The 14,783-nt window shown below is 41.8% G+C and overlaps 2 protein-coding genes across 2 annotated transcripts in view; one reads left to right on the forward strand and one right to left on the reverse strand.

The window, feature by feature from the left end:
- The window catches only part of LOC111958676 (glucocorticoid-induced transcript 1 protein), a 36,149-nt gene extending 25,775 nt beyond the window's left edge, over positions 1-10,374 (forward strand). Inside the window, exons 5-8 of the mRNA XM_023979928.2 lie at positions 3,506-3,643; positions 5,688-5,871; positions 7,423-7,543; positions 7,821-10,374. Coding sequence (XP_023835696.2) covers positions 3,506-3,643; positions 5,688-5,871; positions 7,423-7,543; positions 7,821-8,232 — 855 coding nt within the window. The 3' untranslated portion in view covers positions 8,233-10,374. The remainder of the gene's footprint in view (positions 1-3,505; positions 3,644-5,687; positions 5,872-7,422; positions 7,544-7,820) is intronic.
- A 518-nt stretch (positions 10,375-10,892) lies between these two features.
- Positions 10,893-14,783, reverse strand: part of LOC111958838 (islet cell autoantigen 1-like) — a 14,140-nt gene continuing 10,249 nt past the window's right edge. Inside the window, exons 12-14 of the mRNA XM_023980136.2 lie at positions 13,356-13,646; positions 12,317-12,409; positions 10,893-12,071 (exon numbers count right to left, since the gene is read on the reverse strand). Coding sequence (XP_023835904.1) covers positions 11,950-12,071; positions 12,317-12,409; positions 13,356-13,646 — 506 coding nt within the window. The 3' untranslated portion in view covers positions 10,893-11,949. The remainder of the gene's footprint in view (positions 12,072-12,316; positions 12,410-13,355; positions 13,647-14,783) is intronic.

The raw sequence follows: 14,783 nt of genomic DNA on the forward strand, positions 1-14,783 counted from the left end.
TATATATATATATATATATATATATATATACACAATCATAACAATTAATGAATATGCACCTGTGGAACGGTCGTTAAGACACTAACAGCTTACAGACGGTAGGCAATTAAGGTCACAGTTATGAAAACTTAGGACACTAAAGATCCCTTTCTACTGACTCTGAAAAACACCAAAAGAAAGATGTCCAGGGTCCCTGCTCATCTGCGTGAGCGTGCCATTAGGCATGCTGCAAGGAGGCATGAGGACTGCAGATGTGGCCAGGGCAATAAATTGCAATGTCCGTACTGTGAGACGCCTAAGACGAGGAGACAGGAGGAACAGCTGATCATCCTCGCAGTGGCAGACCAGGTGTAACAACACCTGCACAGGATTGGTACATCCGAACATCACACCTGCGAGTCAGGTACAGGATGGCAACAACAACTGCCCGAGTTACATCAGGAACGCACAATCCCTCCATCAGTGCTCAGACTGTCCGCAATAGGCTGAGAGAGGCTGGACTGAGGCCTTGTAGGCAGGTCCTCACCAGACATCACCGGCAACAACGTTGCCTATGGGCACAAACCCACCATCGCTGAACCAGACAGGACTGGCAAAAAGTGCTCTTCGCTGACGAGTTGCGGTTTTGTCTCATTCACGGATTCACGGTTATCGTCGAAGGAATGAGCGTTACACCGAGGCCTGTACTCTGGAACGTGATCGATTTGGAGGTGGAGGATCAGTCATGGTCTGGAGTGGTGTGTCACAGAATCATTGGACTGAGCTTGTTGTCATTGCAGGCAATCTCAACGCTGTGTGTTACAGGGAAGACATCCTCCTCCCTCATGTGGTACCGTTCCTCCAGGCTCATCCTGATATGACCCTCCAGCATGACAATGCCACCAGCCATACTGCTCGTTCTGTGCGTGATTTCCTACAAGACAGCAATGTCAGTGTTTTGCCATGGCCAGCGAAGAGCCCGGATCTCAAGCCCATTGAGCACGTCTGGGACCTATTGAATCGGGAGTGTGAGGGCTAGGGCCATTCCCCCCAAATGTCCGGGAACTTGCAGGTGCCTTGGTGGAAGAGTGGGGTAACATCTCACAGCAAGAACTGGCAAATCTGGTGCAGTCCATGTGGAGATGATGCACTGCAGTACTTAATGCAGCTGGTGGCCACACCGGATACTGACTGTTACTTTTGATTTTGACACCCCTTTGGTCAGGGACACATTATTCCATTTCTGTTAGTCACATGTCTGTGGAACTTGTTCAGTTTAGAATCTCAGTTGTTGAATCTTGATATGTTCATACAAATATTTACATGTGTTAAGTTTGCTGAAAATAAACACAGTTGACAGTGAGAGGACATTTTCTTTTTTTGCTGAGTTTATATACAGTATATATATATATATATACACAGATGTGTTCAAATTTGTTGGCACCCTTACAACTCATTGAAATATTGCTTAGTTCCTCCTGAAAAGTGATGAAATTAAAATCTATTTTATCATATATACTTGCATGCCTTTTGGTATGTCATAGAATAAAGCAAAGAAGCTGTGAAAAGAGATGAATTATTGCTTATTCTACAAAGATATTCTAAAATGGCCTGGACACATTTGTTGGTACCCCTTAGAAAAGATAATAAATAATTGGATTATAGTGATATTGCAAACAAATTTGTTTCTTTAATTAGAATCACACGTCTCCAATCTTGTAATTAGTCATTCTGCCTATGTAAATGGAGAAAAGTAATCAATGTGCTGTTTGGTATCATTGTGTGCACCACACTGAACATGGACCAGAGAAAGCAAAGGAGAGATTTGTCTGAGGAGATCAGAAAGAAAATAATAGACAAGCATGGTAAAGGTAAAACCTACAAGACCATCTCCAAGCAGCTTGATGTTCCTGTGACAAGAGTTGCAAATATTATTAAGAAGTTTAAGGTCCATGGAACTGTAGCCAACCTTCCTGGGTGCGGCCGCAAGAGGAAAATCAACCCCAGATTGAACAGAAGGAGAGTGCGAATGGTAGAAAAAGAACCAAGGATAACTGCCAAAGAGATACAAGCTGAACTCTAAGCTGAAGGTACTTCAGTTTCTGATTGCACCATCCGTCGCTTTTTGAGCAAAAGTGAGCGCCATGGAAGAAGACCCAGGAGGACTCCACTTTTGAAAGAAAAACATAAAAAAGCCAGGCTGGAATTTGGTAAAATACATAGTGACAAGCCACAATCCTTCTGGGAGAAATGTCCTTTAGACAGATGAGTCACAACTGGAGCTTTTTGGCAAGTCACATCAGCTCTATGTTCACAGATGAAAAAGTGAAGCTTTCAAAGAGAAGAACACCATACCTACAGTGAAACATGGAGGCTTGGTTATGTTTTGGGGCCGCTTTGCTGCGCCTGGCACAGGGTGCCTTGAATCTGTGCAGGGTACAATGACATCACAAGACTATCAAGGCATTCTGGAGCGAAATGTACTGCCCAGTGTCAGAAAGCTCTGTCTCAGTCGCAAGTCATGTGTCCTCCAACAGGATAATGACCCCAAACACACAGCTAAAAGCACCCAAGAATGGATAAGAACAAAACATTGGACTTTTCTGAAGTGGCCTTCTATGATTCCTGATCTGAATCCTATCGAACATCTATGGAGCTGAAACTTGCAGTCTGGAGAAGGCACCCATCAAACCTGAGACAGCTGGAGCAGTTTGCTCAGGAAGAGTGGGCCAAACTACCCGTTAACATGTGCAGAAGTCTCATTGAGAGCTATAGAAAACGTTTGATTGTAGTGATTGCCTCAAGGTTGTATTAGGTTAAATGTCCCATCATTTTTGTCCATGCCATTTTCATTTGTTTTATTATTTACAATATTATGTTGAATAAAAAATCTGAAGCAAAGTCTGATTTCTATTAAATATGGAATAAACAATGGTGGACGCCAATTACTTTTGTCAGTTTCAAGTTATTTCAGAGAAAATTGTGCATTCATCGTTTTTTGTGGAGGGGTACCAACAAATTTGAGCACATCTGCATATATATATATATATATATATATATATGTATGTGTGTGTTTTATGGAGTGTTATATTTGATTTAAAGAGCTCAAGTTCATGAGTCCCTATTCTGACCAGAGACAGAGATGAAAAAGAGGAAGAGGAGGAGACATGTCTGGGCATGCCCAGTTCCCAGTACTCTCTGTGTTTGTGGTTCATTCATTAATGGATCCTGAGCAACTGTAAACAAAGCACTGGGAAAAATAACATAAACTAACTTTAACATGGCATGACTTTCACCTGTCGTAGATCACAATCTAGCCTATATTATTGTTAACCTCACTTTAATGTCATTTAACTTGAAATTTAACCTCACATAAATCACATTCTATAGCGATACCATACACTGAAATACTGGGGAGAGCATACAATTGACAAGATGTCTGTTTAAAATGATCATAGAAAAGCTACAAAACATTTCTACCACTTAACAAAATATAACTGAACCCTTGGTTTGCCATGTTTTCCAGAATAAGGTGGTTTCCACAGCCCTGTCGAACATCCCAGTGCCAAAGTCCCTCATATCGAGAGTGCCTAGCAGCGTGGAGGGCATCAACCACGAGCTGGAGAATGTGTTCATCAGAGAGGACTGGAAGCAGGGAATACAGGTGGGTAAACACACACACACACACACACACACACACACACACACACACACACACACACACACACACACACACACAGAATTATTGCCTTGAGAGTTGAGTAGAGCCGTAAATTGTGTGTGAAGTAGGGCAGTAAACCTTGACAGGTTAGCGAAATGGTCTCCTGAAGCGTGTGCGTGAGTGCCCGCACGCACGCGCAAACACACACACACACACACACACATATTTACGACCTGCAGACAGCAAGCCTTCCTCTGCTCAGAATCAGCTCTACCCTACAGCACAAGCAGAAGGGCTCTGAACATTTTCATACAGTATCATAACATTATCATCTGCTCTGGTATTCGCTTTTCTGCTTGTCATTCAAATACATCCACACATACTGGAGTTTACACGCAGTGTGATAATACTGAAATTAACTGAATGCATTGAATTGACTTATGTATGATGATCAATAACAACTGTGAATTATTAGTGCCCTGCTGTGGTTCTCGCACTCCCCTCATCCCTTCATCCTCTCCCTCCATCTCCACCTCTGACCTCTCAGGCTTTGGACGTGTTGGACGGCCGCCGGCGCCCCTTTCAGCCTCATCGCTACGCGCAATGGCGGTGACACACGGGACACGGACACCCAGGCCCCCTCTAGTGCGGTTCCAGCCCCTGGCCCTTCACCCCTGACCCCCCCACTCCCCAGAGGCAGCCCCTGCTCTGCAGAAGAGCTTGACAAAGGTACTCCATTCAGATGTATTTTCTGGCTTGCACGATCTATTACTGAGTTCAACATTTACATTTACATTTAAGTCATTTAGCGCGCCTTATCCAGAGCGACTTACAAATTGGTGCATTCACCTTATGAGATCCAGTGGAACAACCTTTACAATAGTGCATCTAACTCTTTTAAGGGGGGGGGGGGTTAGAAGGATTACTTTATCCTATCCTAGGTATTCCTTAAAGAGGTGGGGTTTCAGGTGTCTCCGGAAGGTGGTGATTGACTTCAAGGCACACATTCAACAGTCTCCAGCCATTGCATGTCTCAGGAGCAGAGTATGTGAGCGTAGTTGAGTGGTTGGAAATCCCGCTCCCCGCTCCATGTCCTTTCCAACCGCTCTGCTAAAAACCGTTCTACGCTCACGGGGAAAAAACTCCAGTTCCAAATTCGCGCCGTTCATTAAAATCAGATTTTAACCAACACCCATCTATTTTTGTGATTAACTGGACCTACCAATGGGGTTTTAAGTGTTGAAACCAAACCATATGGATTTGAATGTTAAACAGCATATAACTCTAAATAGGTCAGGAGCCAGACAGGGAGCCTAAGAAGGAACAAAAATGAATTATTTAGGCTATATTATTTCAAGGCTATAGCCTACAAAGAAGTACGTTGTGAAGCATTTGCGAATTCGACACGATAGGCTGGTAGGGACATAAAGCGCGCAGCATTTAAACAACATTTTGTTGTATTAAGTCATTATAGTCTATAAATTGTGCATTTAGGCTGTGACTTACTTCGAATGAAATACAAATTAAAGGAAAAATGACTTGTTAGTGCTTTTGAATTCATTTTTAGAAACACGAGTTTGGCCAGTCTGTGGGTTCAGACTCATGCGATGGTGTCTGGAGAGCCAGCCGGCCGGCAGCGGAGAATATCCTCTCCACACTTGCAGAGCCACTGGGGATGCTAAACACCCTTTTGGCCACTCTTGCCAAGCTGGGCAGAGACGCAGAGTTGTTTTTACATTTATTTTTATAGGTAGGCCTCAAGGTTTTTAGGCGAAATAGCCCAATCAAAACGGAAAGCTCCTTGAACGTGGGAATATGCCAGGCCTATTGGGCCAAAATCAATGANGCTTTTCTGCTTGTCATTCAAATACATCCACACATACTGGAGTTTACACGCAGTGTGATAATACTGAAATTAACTGAATGCATTGAATTGACTTATGTATGATGATCAATAACAACTGGGAATTATATAGTGCCCTGCTGTAGTTCTTGCACTCCTCGCATCCCTTCATCCTTCCCTCCATCTCCACCTCTGACCTCTCAGGCTTTGGACGTGTTGGACGGCCGCCGCGCCCCGTTTCAGCCTCATCGCTACGGCAATGGCGGTGACACACGTGACACGGACACCCAGGCCCCCTCTAGTGGCGGTTCCAGCCCCTGCCCCTTCACCCCTGACCCCCTCCAGTCCCCAGAAGGCAGCCCCTGCTCTACAGAAGAGCTTGACAAAGGTACTCCATTCAGATGTATTTTCTGACTTGCATGATCTATTACTGTAGTTCAATGCACACATTCAACAGTCTCCAGCCATTGCATGTCTCAGGAACATAGTTGAGCGATTGGAAATCCCGCTCACCGCCTCATGTCCTTTCCTACTGCTCCGCAAAAAAAAACGCTCTACGCTCACAGGAAAAAAAATCCAGCTCCAAATTCACCTCATTCATCAAAATCACAATTTAACCAACACCCATCTATTTTTGTGAATAACTGGACCTACCAATTGGTTTTTAAGTATTGAAACCAAACCATAAGGATTTGAATGTTAAACAGCATATAAACACTCTAAATAGACCAGGAGCCAGACAGGGAGCCTAAGAAGGAACAAATTATTTAGGCTATATTATTTCACYGCTACAGCCTACAAAGAAGTACATTGTGAAGCATTTGCGAATTTGACACAATAGGCTGGTAGGGACATAAAGCGAGCAGCATTTAAACAACATTTCGTTGTATTAAATCATTATAGTCTATAAATTGCGCATTTAGGCTTTGAATTAAATACAAATTCAATGAAAAATTACTTGTTAGTGCCTTTGAATACATTTTTAGAAACAGGAGTTTGGCCAGTCTGTGGGTTCAGGCTCATGTGATGGTGCCTGGAGAGACAGACAGCAGTGGAGAATATCCTCTCCACACTTGCAGAGCCACTGGGGATGCTAAACACCCTTTAGGCCACTTGCCAGGCTGGGCAGAGATGCAGAGTTGTTTTTTTATTTATTTTTATAAGTAGGCCTAAAAGTTTTTAGGCAAAATAACCCAATCAAAACGGAAAGCTCCTTGAACGTTGGAATATGCCAGGCCTATTGGGCCAAAATCAATGATGGCCTATTGTATAGATAATAGAACAAAAATGAACGAAACGTTTAAGAGATCTGATTTTTAGTTCATAAATACTTTCCATAATGACGCACATAGTTATCTACCCACCTCATTCCTTTCTTTTAGCATGTGCACGTAGTAAGTACACCATCATACTTTTGGGATAAGTGTCTTTTCAGATTCCACAATCGTTAAGGACACTATATCACCACACTCCCTGTCTTGCTATTGGTCCTCATAAGTCACCTTGATTTAGTACCTGTGTGTTTTATCAGTTTCTTTATGAAAATATTTAGTGAACTCCATAACAGTAGCTAAAGCAAGTGGCTATTAGCAGCACACAAGTAGACTACAAATGCATGCTGGGGCGGGCATGCCCTGAGCTCCTGAAGTGATCTCTACTGGGGCGAAATTGGAGCGGGCGAGAAGGCCGACGCTCCAGCCTTTGGGAATCTTGCCACACGTTCCAATCAAATTGGGCATGCTCCGCTCACATCCTCTGTTCAGGAGTCCATTGATCAGGATTTGCTTAATGATAAATGGCTCACGCTGTATTAGTACTGTGCCGTATTAAATTAATCATCTCATTGTCTTTTATAGACAACAGATCTCTAACACACGTTCCTTTATAGGAACATAAGATCACCACACTGACCTGCTTATATGTTCCATTCTGTTTTCAGACAGCGGCTGCAGCTCTCCCCTTCCCAAGTTTGCCACCTCTCCCAAACCCAACAACAGCTACATGTTCAAACGGGAGCCTCCGGAGGGGTGTGAGAGGGTCAAAGTGTTTGAAGAGATGGTGTAAGTCTTCTTCACTACGTTGAGGGGTATTTCTAATTCGAATGCTTCTCAACTTCATAGTGTTACATGTTTTGGTTTCTTTTTTTAAATTGGTCTGATAGTGTATGTCCTTGTGCCACTGTACAGATGTAGGATCTTCATTTAGTTCTCCTGCAACGGCACGATCAAATTAAGATCCTACATCTGTAGGACTCTCTCACTGTAGGTGTTTCATATACACACTTTGGTATGTGATGATAAAAAGATGAAGACATTCTCCCTCACTTTTCCTCCCCAGGTCTGGTGTCTCCAGAGGCTTCCCTCTTTTTTCATGCCCAGATAAAAACAAGGTGAACTTCATCCCCAGGGGCTCCGCCTTCTGTCCCGTCAAACTCCTCTGCTCCTCCCACTTCACCACAACCTCACCCAGCCCTGGTCTCCATGGAAGAAGCAGCACATGGCCCGAGGACGCCATGACACCCGCTAGTTCCACTACTCTGGCCTCCACTAACTGGAGCTCGTCTATAGGCACAGACATGGTCAGTAGCTCAGACACAGGTGTAGGCACCGACACAAGCACAGAGAACAGCACAGACAGTCTGAGCCCAGACACTAACACAGACACAGGTGAACTGACAAGCACAGCAGTGGTCCCAGGTGGCCTGTCTACAGATCCCTGCTCCACTACACACATCCTTCTTACCAGCTAGTTCTCAGGTACAGTCCAGCTTATGAGCATTAGCCTGGTCCCAGATCAGTTTGAGCTGTCTTGCTAACTCCTATGGTCGCAATGACCATAGAAGGTAGCAAAAGTAGCACAACAGCACAACAGATCTGGAACCAGGCTAGCTGAGTATGGCTCTTTAACGCAACATTAGCCAGCAAGGAGGGCCTATCCTTACTAACCTAGCCTTCTCTTCTGAAAGGTGTGGCGGGCAACATCCTCCAGAAAGACTTGTTTTCTATTCAGAGGGTAGATTCGATTGTTTCATGTATTGTTCTTTAGCAATCAGCTTTATCAAAATCAATTCAAGAAATTGAGAAAAAAATAAGGGAATTAAGCAATGGGCAAGAGAAACATATTTTATTGAATTTTGAAAATGTTTATCTAACCAGCTTATTTAGCTGTTCTGTGTTGCTAGCCAATATTACAGCATGGGTAAGCATTTTAATATAAAATAAAATATCATGCCTGTTTATATTAAAAACCCTATTGGGATGTCCTACAGTTATAATACAATGCTCCAATTTTTCCTGAATGTTTACACTTATTTCAGGTCTCAATCCAGTTTATGTAAACACATGACAAAAAGCTAAAGAAAGACGATCTGAAAGTGACCAAACAGCCAGCTACAAAGCACAGTGTCCACACATAGCCTTGTTTCAGGTCCCCTGAATAACCAATGAACTCAGGTCATTTGGAATGTACTACAACTCATGCATGAACTTTGACGGTTGTCTTTTATGGTTAATTCATGACATTACTCCTAAGACATTCCATAGTCTTTATACAAGTGCTGATTCTAATCTTTCAACACGACATATTAAAGGATTGCCATCAATAGAAATGATAACTTGGTGCATAGGAAATTTGTAAAGATAGTTTCAAGTGCTTAAGAGACATTCCAGAGGTTATTATATTGTAGCTCCACGATATCAGCAGTATTAGCTTTCAGAGCCTGTTCAAACTCCCTAGTGATGAAATTGATAAATATGAGCTATGACATTTTACCAATAAAATTTATCAAAATAAGGCCTAGATTCAATCGGATTAAGCGTTAACCAGCGGTGTCTTGAGTTTTGGCGGCGTCAGGTGTTACTGCATTGGAGCTGTCAAATCGGTGAACAAACGCACCTGTGATCAATTTCACGAAGCCACACCCGTCTCACTCGCGATAGAAGTTCAGAAAGAGAAAGTGTAGGCTATATAGAAATAATGATGCTCAAATTGAAAATCACTAAACAAAATAATGAGAACTTCTATCAGCCTAATCGTTTAGATTACATCTCACATTCCAGTGTTCGAACTTGTAAACAAGGTACATGGGATTTCTCTCCATGCAGCCAATGGCAATGTCCGCTTTAGGTATAACGCCGGGAGCCGCTTGTGGATTTGACAGCTCTAATGCGGGTGTTGACTAGTGCGCATCTGATATAATCTAGCCCTAAAAAAAAAAAATATGCATCAACAACAAAAAAATTAGCAAAGCTGAAAGTTACTTAAAAAAAAAAAAGCAATCAACAAACAAAAAAAAGCAATCAACAAACACTTATAATTCTGTCAAAATCAGAATTAACATTGAGGCTAATGAGATATTTTCAAAGCACTTAATTCCAGGCGGGATAATATTCACCATATATTTTACACAGTACTATATAAAATGTAAAGCAAATCAGATAATGTTAAGCGTGCATCTTAGTGTTGATTTGACGTTCAGTATGGAGTAAAATATTTCATGAAACTGGATTTAATCCTTGTCGCGGAAGTACCGCGGGAACGTCGCCTTTAAATATAAATCGAGCTATAACGTGGACCTCCCCCGATTACTTCTACGATACGGATTGAATCCAGTCCCTAAGTATCTTCAGTACATTACGTTAAAACCCCCTAATATAAAAATAAAAAAATTCAAGGAAAAACAAGCAAAACATATGCAACACAATCCACTCAAACCTGATCTATATTTTGTCGGTAAAGATGACCGCTGCTCGATGACTAGTTTGAATCATACTAACATTTTTTTCGAAGTTCCGCAAGGCTTGCCATGTACGGCACTAATATTCCATGCCTGTGTATTTCATGTTTTATATGTAGACCTTGTGTTTTTACAATAAAGTAAGGTTTAAAATCACACTTCATGTTTGTCTCAGTTTTTTAAAGCACTAGCTTCACATTATTTTAGATGTTAGTATTTGAACCACTTTAGCCTTTTAAGCCCAGGCTTCCAACAAGACAGGATTTTGGAAGGCTGGCCACGTGAGACTAGGCGTTCGATTCAATCCGTATCTCCGAAGTTCAGCACTATAGCACACATTTAATTTAAAGGCAATGTTCCTGCGTTCGCAGAGACGGCATTCACCATCTCAATCAGAAATGTTATTTTAAGCATGCTATAGCGCTGAACTTCTGCGATACGGATTGAATTGAGCCCTAGAACCCCTTAACCTGGCTTATTAGTTTAGTTTCATGGTTCAGAGGACGCCTACAGTGACAGCATATGCCTCAGGGATTCATAGTGGGATGTGTGCATTCTCTAATATCTATTCAAAGCTAATTAACCAAAGAGGAAGAATACAGTCTTGTGGTAGTTGTAACCTGACAATAGAGGAACAGCATAGCTTTGCAGCATTCAAATAAAGCAACAATACATAACAGGAATAAACAAGGCTTTAATGTAAATAAGGGCAATAGTTTAATTCTAATAAGTTAGTCTCATTTAGCAACATTTTTACTGACAATCAAAATGCACGCTTCTTCAGCACTCAATTAATAAAATGTAAATATCATTCTCTAATTGTTTACACACTTAAAACCAGTCACCAATTACAACATATGTATTCTCGCCCTTCCACAGGTTGCTCTCCAAGCAATATAACACAGATTGTGTACTTGAAAAGGTGCAGCTAGTTAATAAATGTACACCTAGGCTGGGATTTAATCTGAGGCGTGCTATAGAACAGACTAAGGTCATTTACGCTTGAGCCGACATGTGCAGTGGTTACCGTGAATAGGATTTCTGCAAACGTCTGAGAAAATCTCTTAAAAAGATACATTGTCGGCTGTCTAGTGTGCTGCTCTATAACGCGCCTTAAATGTATTCCAGGCCCTAAAGACATGGTATCTCAAATAAATCAAATGTTAGATATGTTATTGTCAACAATAACATATTGTGAGTACAATCACACACACAACTAAATAAGGAATACACAAAACATGCAATAAATGTATGATCTATCAGACAAAACTGATACTTATTTTACCCTTTCATACTGATTTTCCTATTGTCGAGATGGGTGTAAAGGCCTCATCATTGTCACCACCAGAAAGCTTACAGGTATACCCGAATGACAAGTCAATAATTCTGAAAAAGCTCATCCTGAATCCTTCGTACATATTTTGGTTGTTGAAAGCATCTACCCTCTGACAACTTAACGTATAAACATTGATAAATCATGTCAAACATAAAAAGACATAACATTTGTTTTCTTTTGGAATTCATGATTTCAAGCTCAATTGATTGATACAGTAAATGCATTCTTAACAGCTGGTCCAGGGTCAATTTGTTGTTTAACTCAATGGTAAGGAGTAGGACAGGGGTTGAGAGAGATGACCCTAGAACAATGTTAACAGCAAAATAACCATAACCTTGTTGTGCATTATGCTAACTTATAGCGTAGGATCCCTAGACGCGAATCAGGTCGCAGGTCTATGCGTTGTGAAGCTCATGCTCCTGACCACTCCTGCCTACTGCGTCTGGGTTCGACAGAGGGTCCAAGTCGGCGAACAGGTTAAACCAGGCTGAAAGGTCTTTGGCGGTCTCTGGCGTCTCTGTACAATCAGAACCAAAGGTAAACCATCTCACACTGTAAACTTTGATGTTGAATAGTAATGTCTTGTTTAATACAGGGCTTCATTTGACTCAGACATTGTGCTATTCCTGGTAATATTTATACCCAACAAGTACTCCGAAAGCACTCATAAACACAGGTTCTTGCTGGAAACAGATTTTTTTATGAGCTAAACCCTTTCTTTCAATTCTATTCATATGTTTTACTCGTTTGGCCCAATCCTACCTCTCATTGCTGTTGGCCTAGAGGGGTTCTGATTGGCTCCAGATGATTGCTCTGTTGCCTGGGAGATGGGCTGTGGAATGCTCGTGGCCCAATCTGGAAGGGAGATGCAGAAAGACCCATCTTGAGGGGATACACATCATTGCTTGATCCAGGAGACAATAAATGACTTTCACACAGAACTTTTGTATGAACAGGACTTTGTGCAATAGACAAGAATATTGCTATTATTGAAAACTGCATGTCTTTACAAAATCTATGCATGTTCTCCAAAATACAATTTTGTCAGTCCATAACCATTTCAAAGGTCAAATAAGGGGTACTTATTTATATTTGTCCAGTTTCACGCATGCACAAGTATGTATGTACCCTGTACAAGTGGTGTGAAATGGAAACTTATTTAATAATACATTTAGATCCACATGAGGTTTAAAGATTATATTTCAGTATGACTGTTCACTTCACTAGCCCCCACGGTGAATATAGACAAACACAAAAACAGATGATGGACTAGTATTCGTTGCCCAGACCCAGAGAGAAATGGAAAGAGATTAGCAATTAGCTATGGGTAAGCAAATCAAATAGCCAGTGCCTATTACTTATACAGCTGTAGTTTAAAAAATAATAATTTTAGTGCCACTTCTCTCAGTGTGGAAATAGTTACGCATGGTGAAAAAAAAAGGTTTATTTGTTGAAGTACTTATTCAGAGAGAAGAAAAACTGTCAAGGCTGACTGCACAGCCCTAATTATGTCATTTCTGGGCTCATTCATAAAATCTAACCAACCACAGGGTTTAATTTAATTACGCCAATAATACAAATTGATTCAATTGTCGCATGCTTCATACTCTGGTCAGGGATTTCTCCTCAATTTAATCAAGGATGATCTTTTACATGCTTTCTCTCCACAACATCCTGTGTTTTGGAAGAACTATACGGTGATGCTTCACATGGTTTGTTTTTCAATGAAGAGCAATGCAATCTGACCAATGAATAAATATGCACAACAGTGTTGTATGATCTACAGTATTTGACCTCTGACCTGAGAGCGAAGATTGGAGATTGTTCCTGTTCCTGTTCCTGTTCTGGTCCAGGAGGTGAGATGGGAGGAAGATGGAGGAGTCTTCCTCCTGCTGGGGTTCCACTAGGCCCCCTCTACTAGTGGCTCCGCTCCCCTGGTCCCCCTTACCAAACACCTCCTGCCACTCCTGTGAGAACTCGCCCTCATCCAGAGACGTGCTGCCCAGAATCTCATTCAACAAGGCCATGCTGTCCCTCTCCCCACCCTCCTCCTGCTCCTGACGAGAGAAGGCTGAGAGAAGATCCTCAGGCCCTGGAATTACCAATCAAATACTGTGTTATTTAGAGGTGGGCCGTAGGGCCAAATAATGGGTAGTTGATTATATGTTTTTTAGGGTGAAATAATTTCACATGATCTGTTTATATTTTTCTCTGGTATTCATTTAGGACACATACATTGAGGTGGTGCTTCTGTACATTACCTGTCATTTGTCTATTAAGGTCAATTTCTTCAAAGAATTGTCCAGAAGGTGTCTTGGTTTGAGCTGCACAGGATGAGAGTGAAAAGTGCATGGTAACTTGGTTTAAGGCCTAGATTCAATCAAATTAAGCGTTAACCCGGATTCCATGCAGCCAATGGCAATGTCCGGAATAGGCATAATACTTGTGGATTTGACAGCTCTAACAGAATTCCACCTCAGACACTGTCAACACAACAGCTATGCGGGTGTCAGGAATGTGATTTAATCTAGTCCTAAATCCATCAATATAGAACAAGTGTGCGTTACAATGACTTGTTAATTAGTTGAAATATTCACAAATAAACTGTTGTCCGTTACCTTCTTCATTGGACTCTTCATTGGGATCTATTGAGATAAGTCTAAGGACAACAAAAAACATGTTACATGTAGTGTACAGTATAGGATCGTGTGTAGCCTAATGTAAGACTTTAAATTAATTCTGTCATGTATGGATTTCACTTACTGGTCATCTGCAGCCTCCTCAAGATCGGTCTTTGTTATGACTTTCTTCTCCCTCTTTTTCTTTGATCCCTGAGATGACAGTTTATCCATGGGGTCTTGGAGGCTCTGGAAGTAGAAGAATGACACTGACAACACCACCTTGTGCTGTCATCTAAGTGAGGCCTTATGGTGAAACACACTGTTCTTCGTTATTGTAAAGTAAAACACTGTACCTGTACCTTTTGAGTATATCATAGATATAAAAACGGACTGTTCACCGTTTCCAAAATCCTGACAAAGATGATACAGCTTACAGAGGGATAGGGCTCCCGAGTGGCGCAGCGTTCTAAGGCACTGCACCTCAGCGCTAGAGGTGTCACTACATACCCTGGTTCGATTCCAGGCTGTATCACAACCGGCCGTGATTGGGAGTCCCATAGGGCGGCGCACAATTGGCCCAGCGTCGTTAGGGTTTAGCCGGGGTAGGC

This window comes from Salvelinus sp. IW2-2015, linkage group LG35 (assembly GCF_002910315.2).
Source record: "Salvelinus sp. IW2-2015 linkage group LG35, ASM291031v2, whole genome shotgun sequence".
NCBI lineage: Eukaryota > Metazoa > Chordata > Actinopteri > Salmoniformes > Salmonidae > Salvelinus > Salvelinus sp. IW2-2015.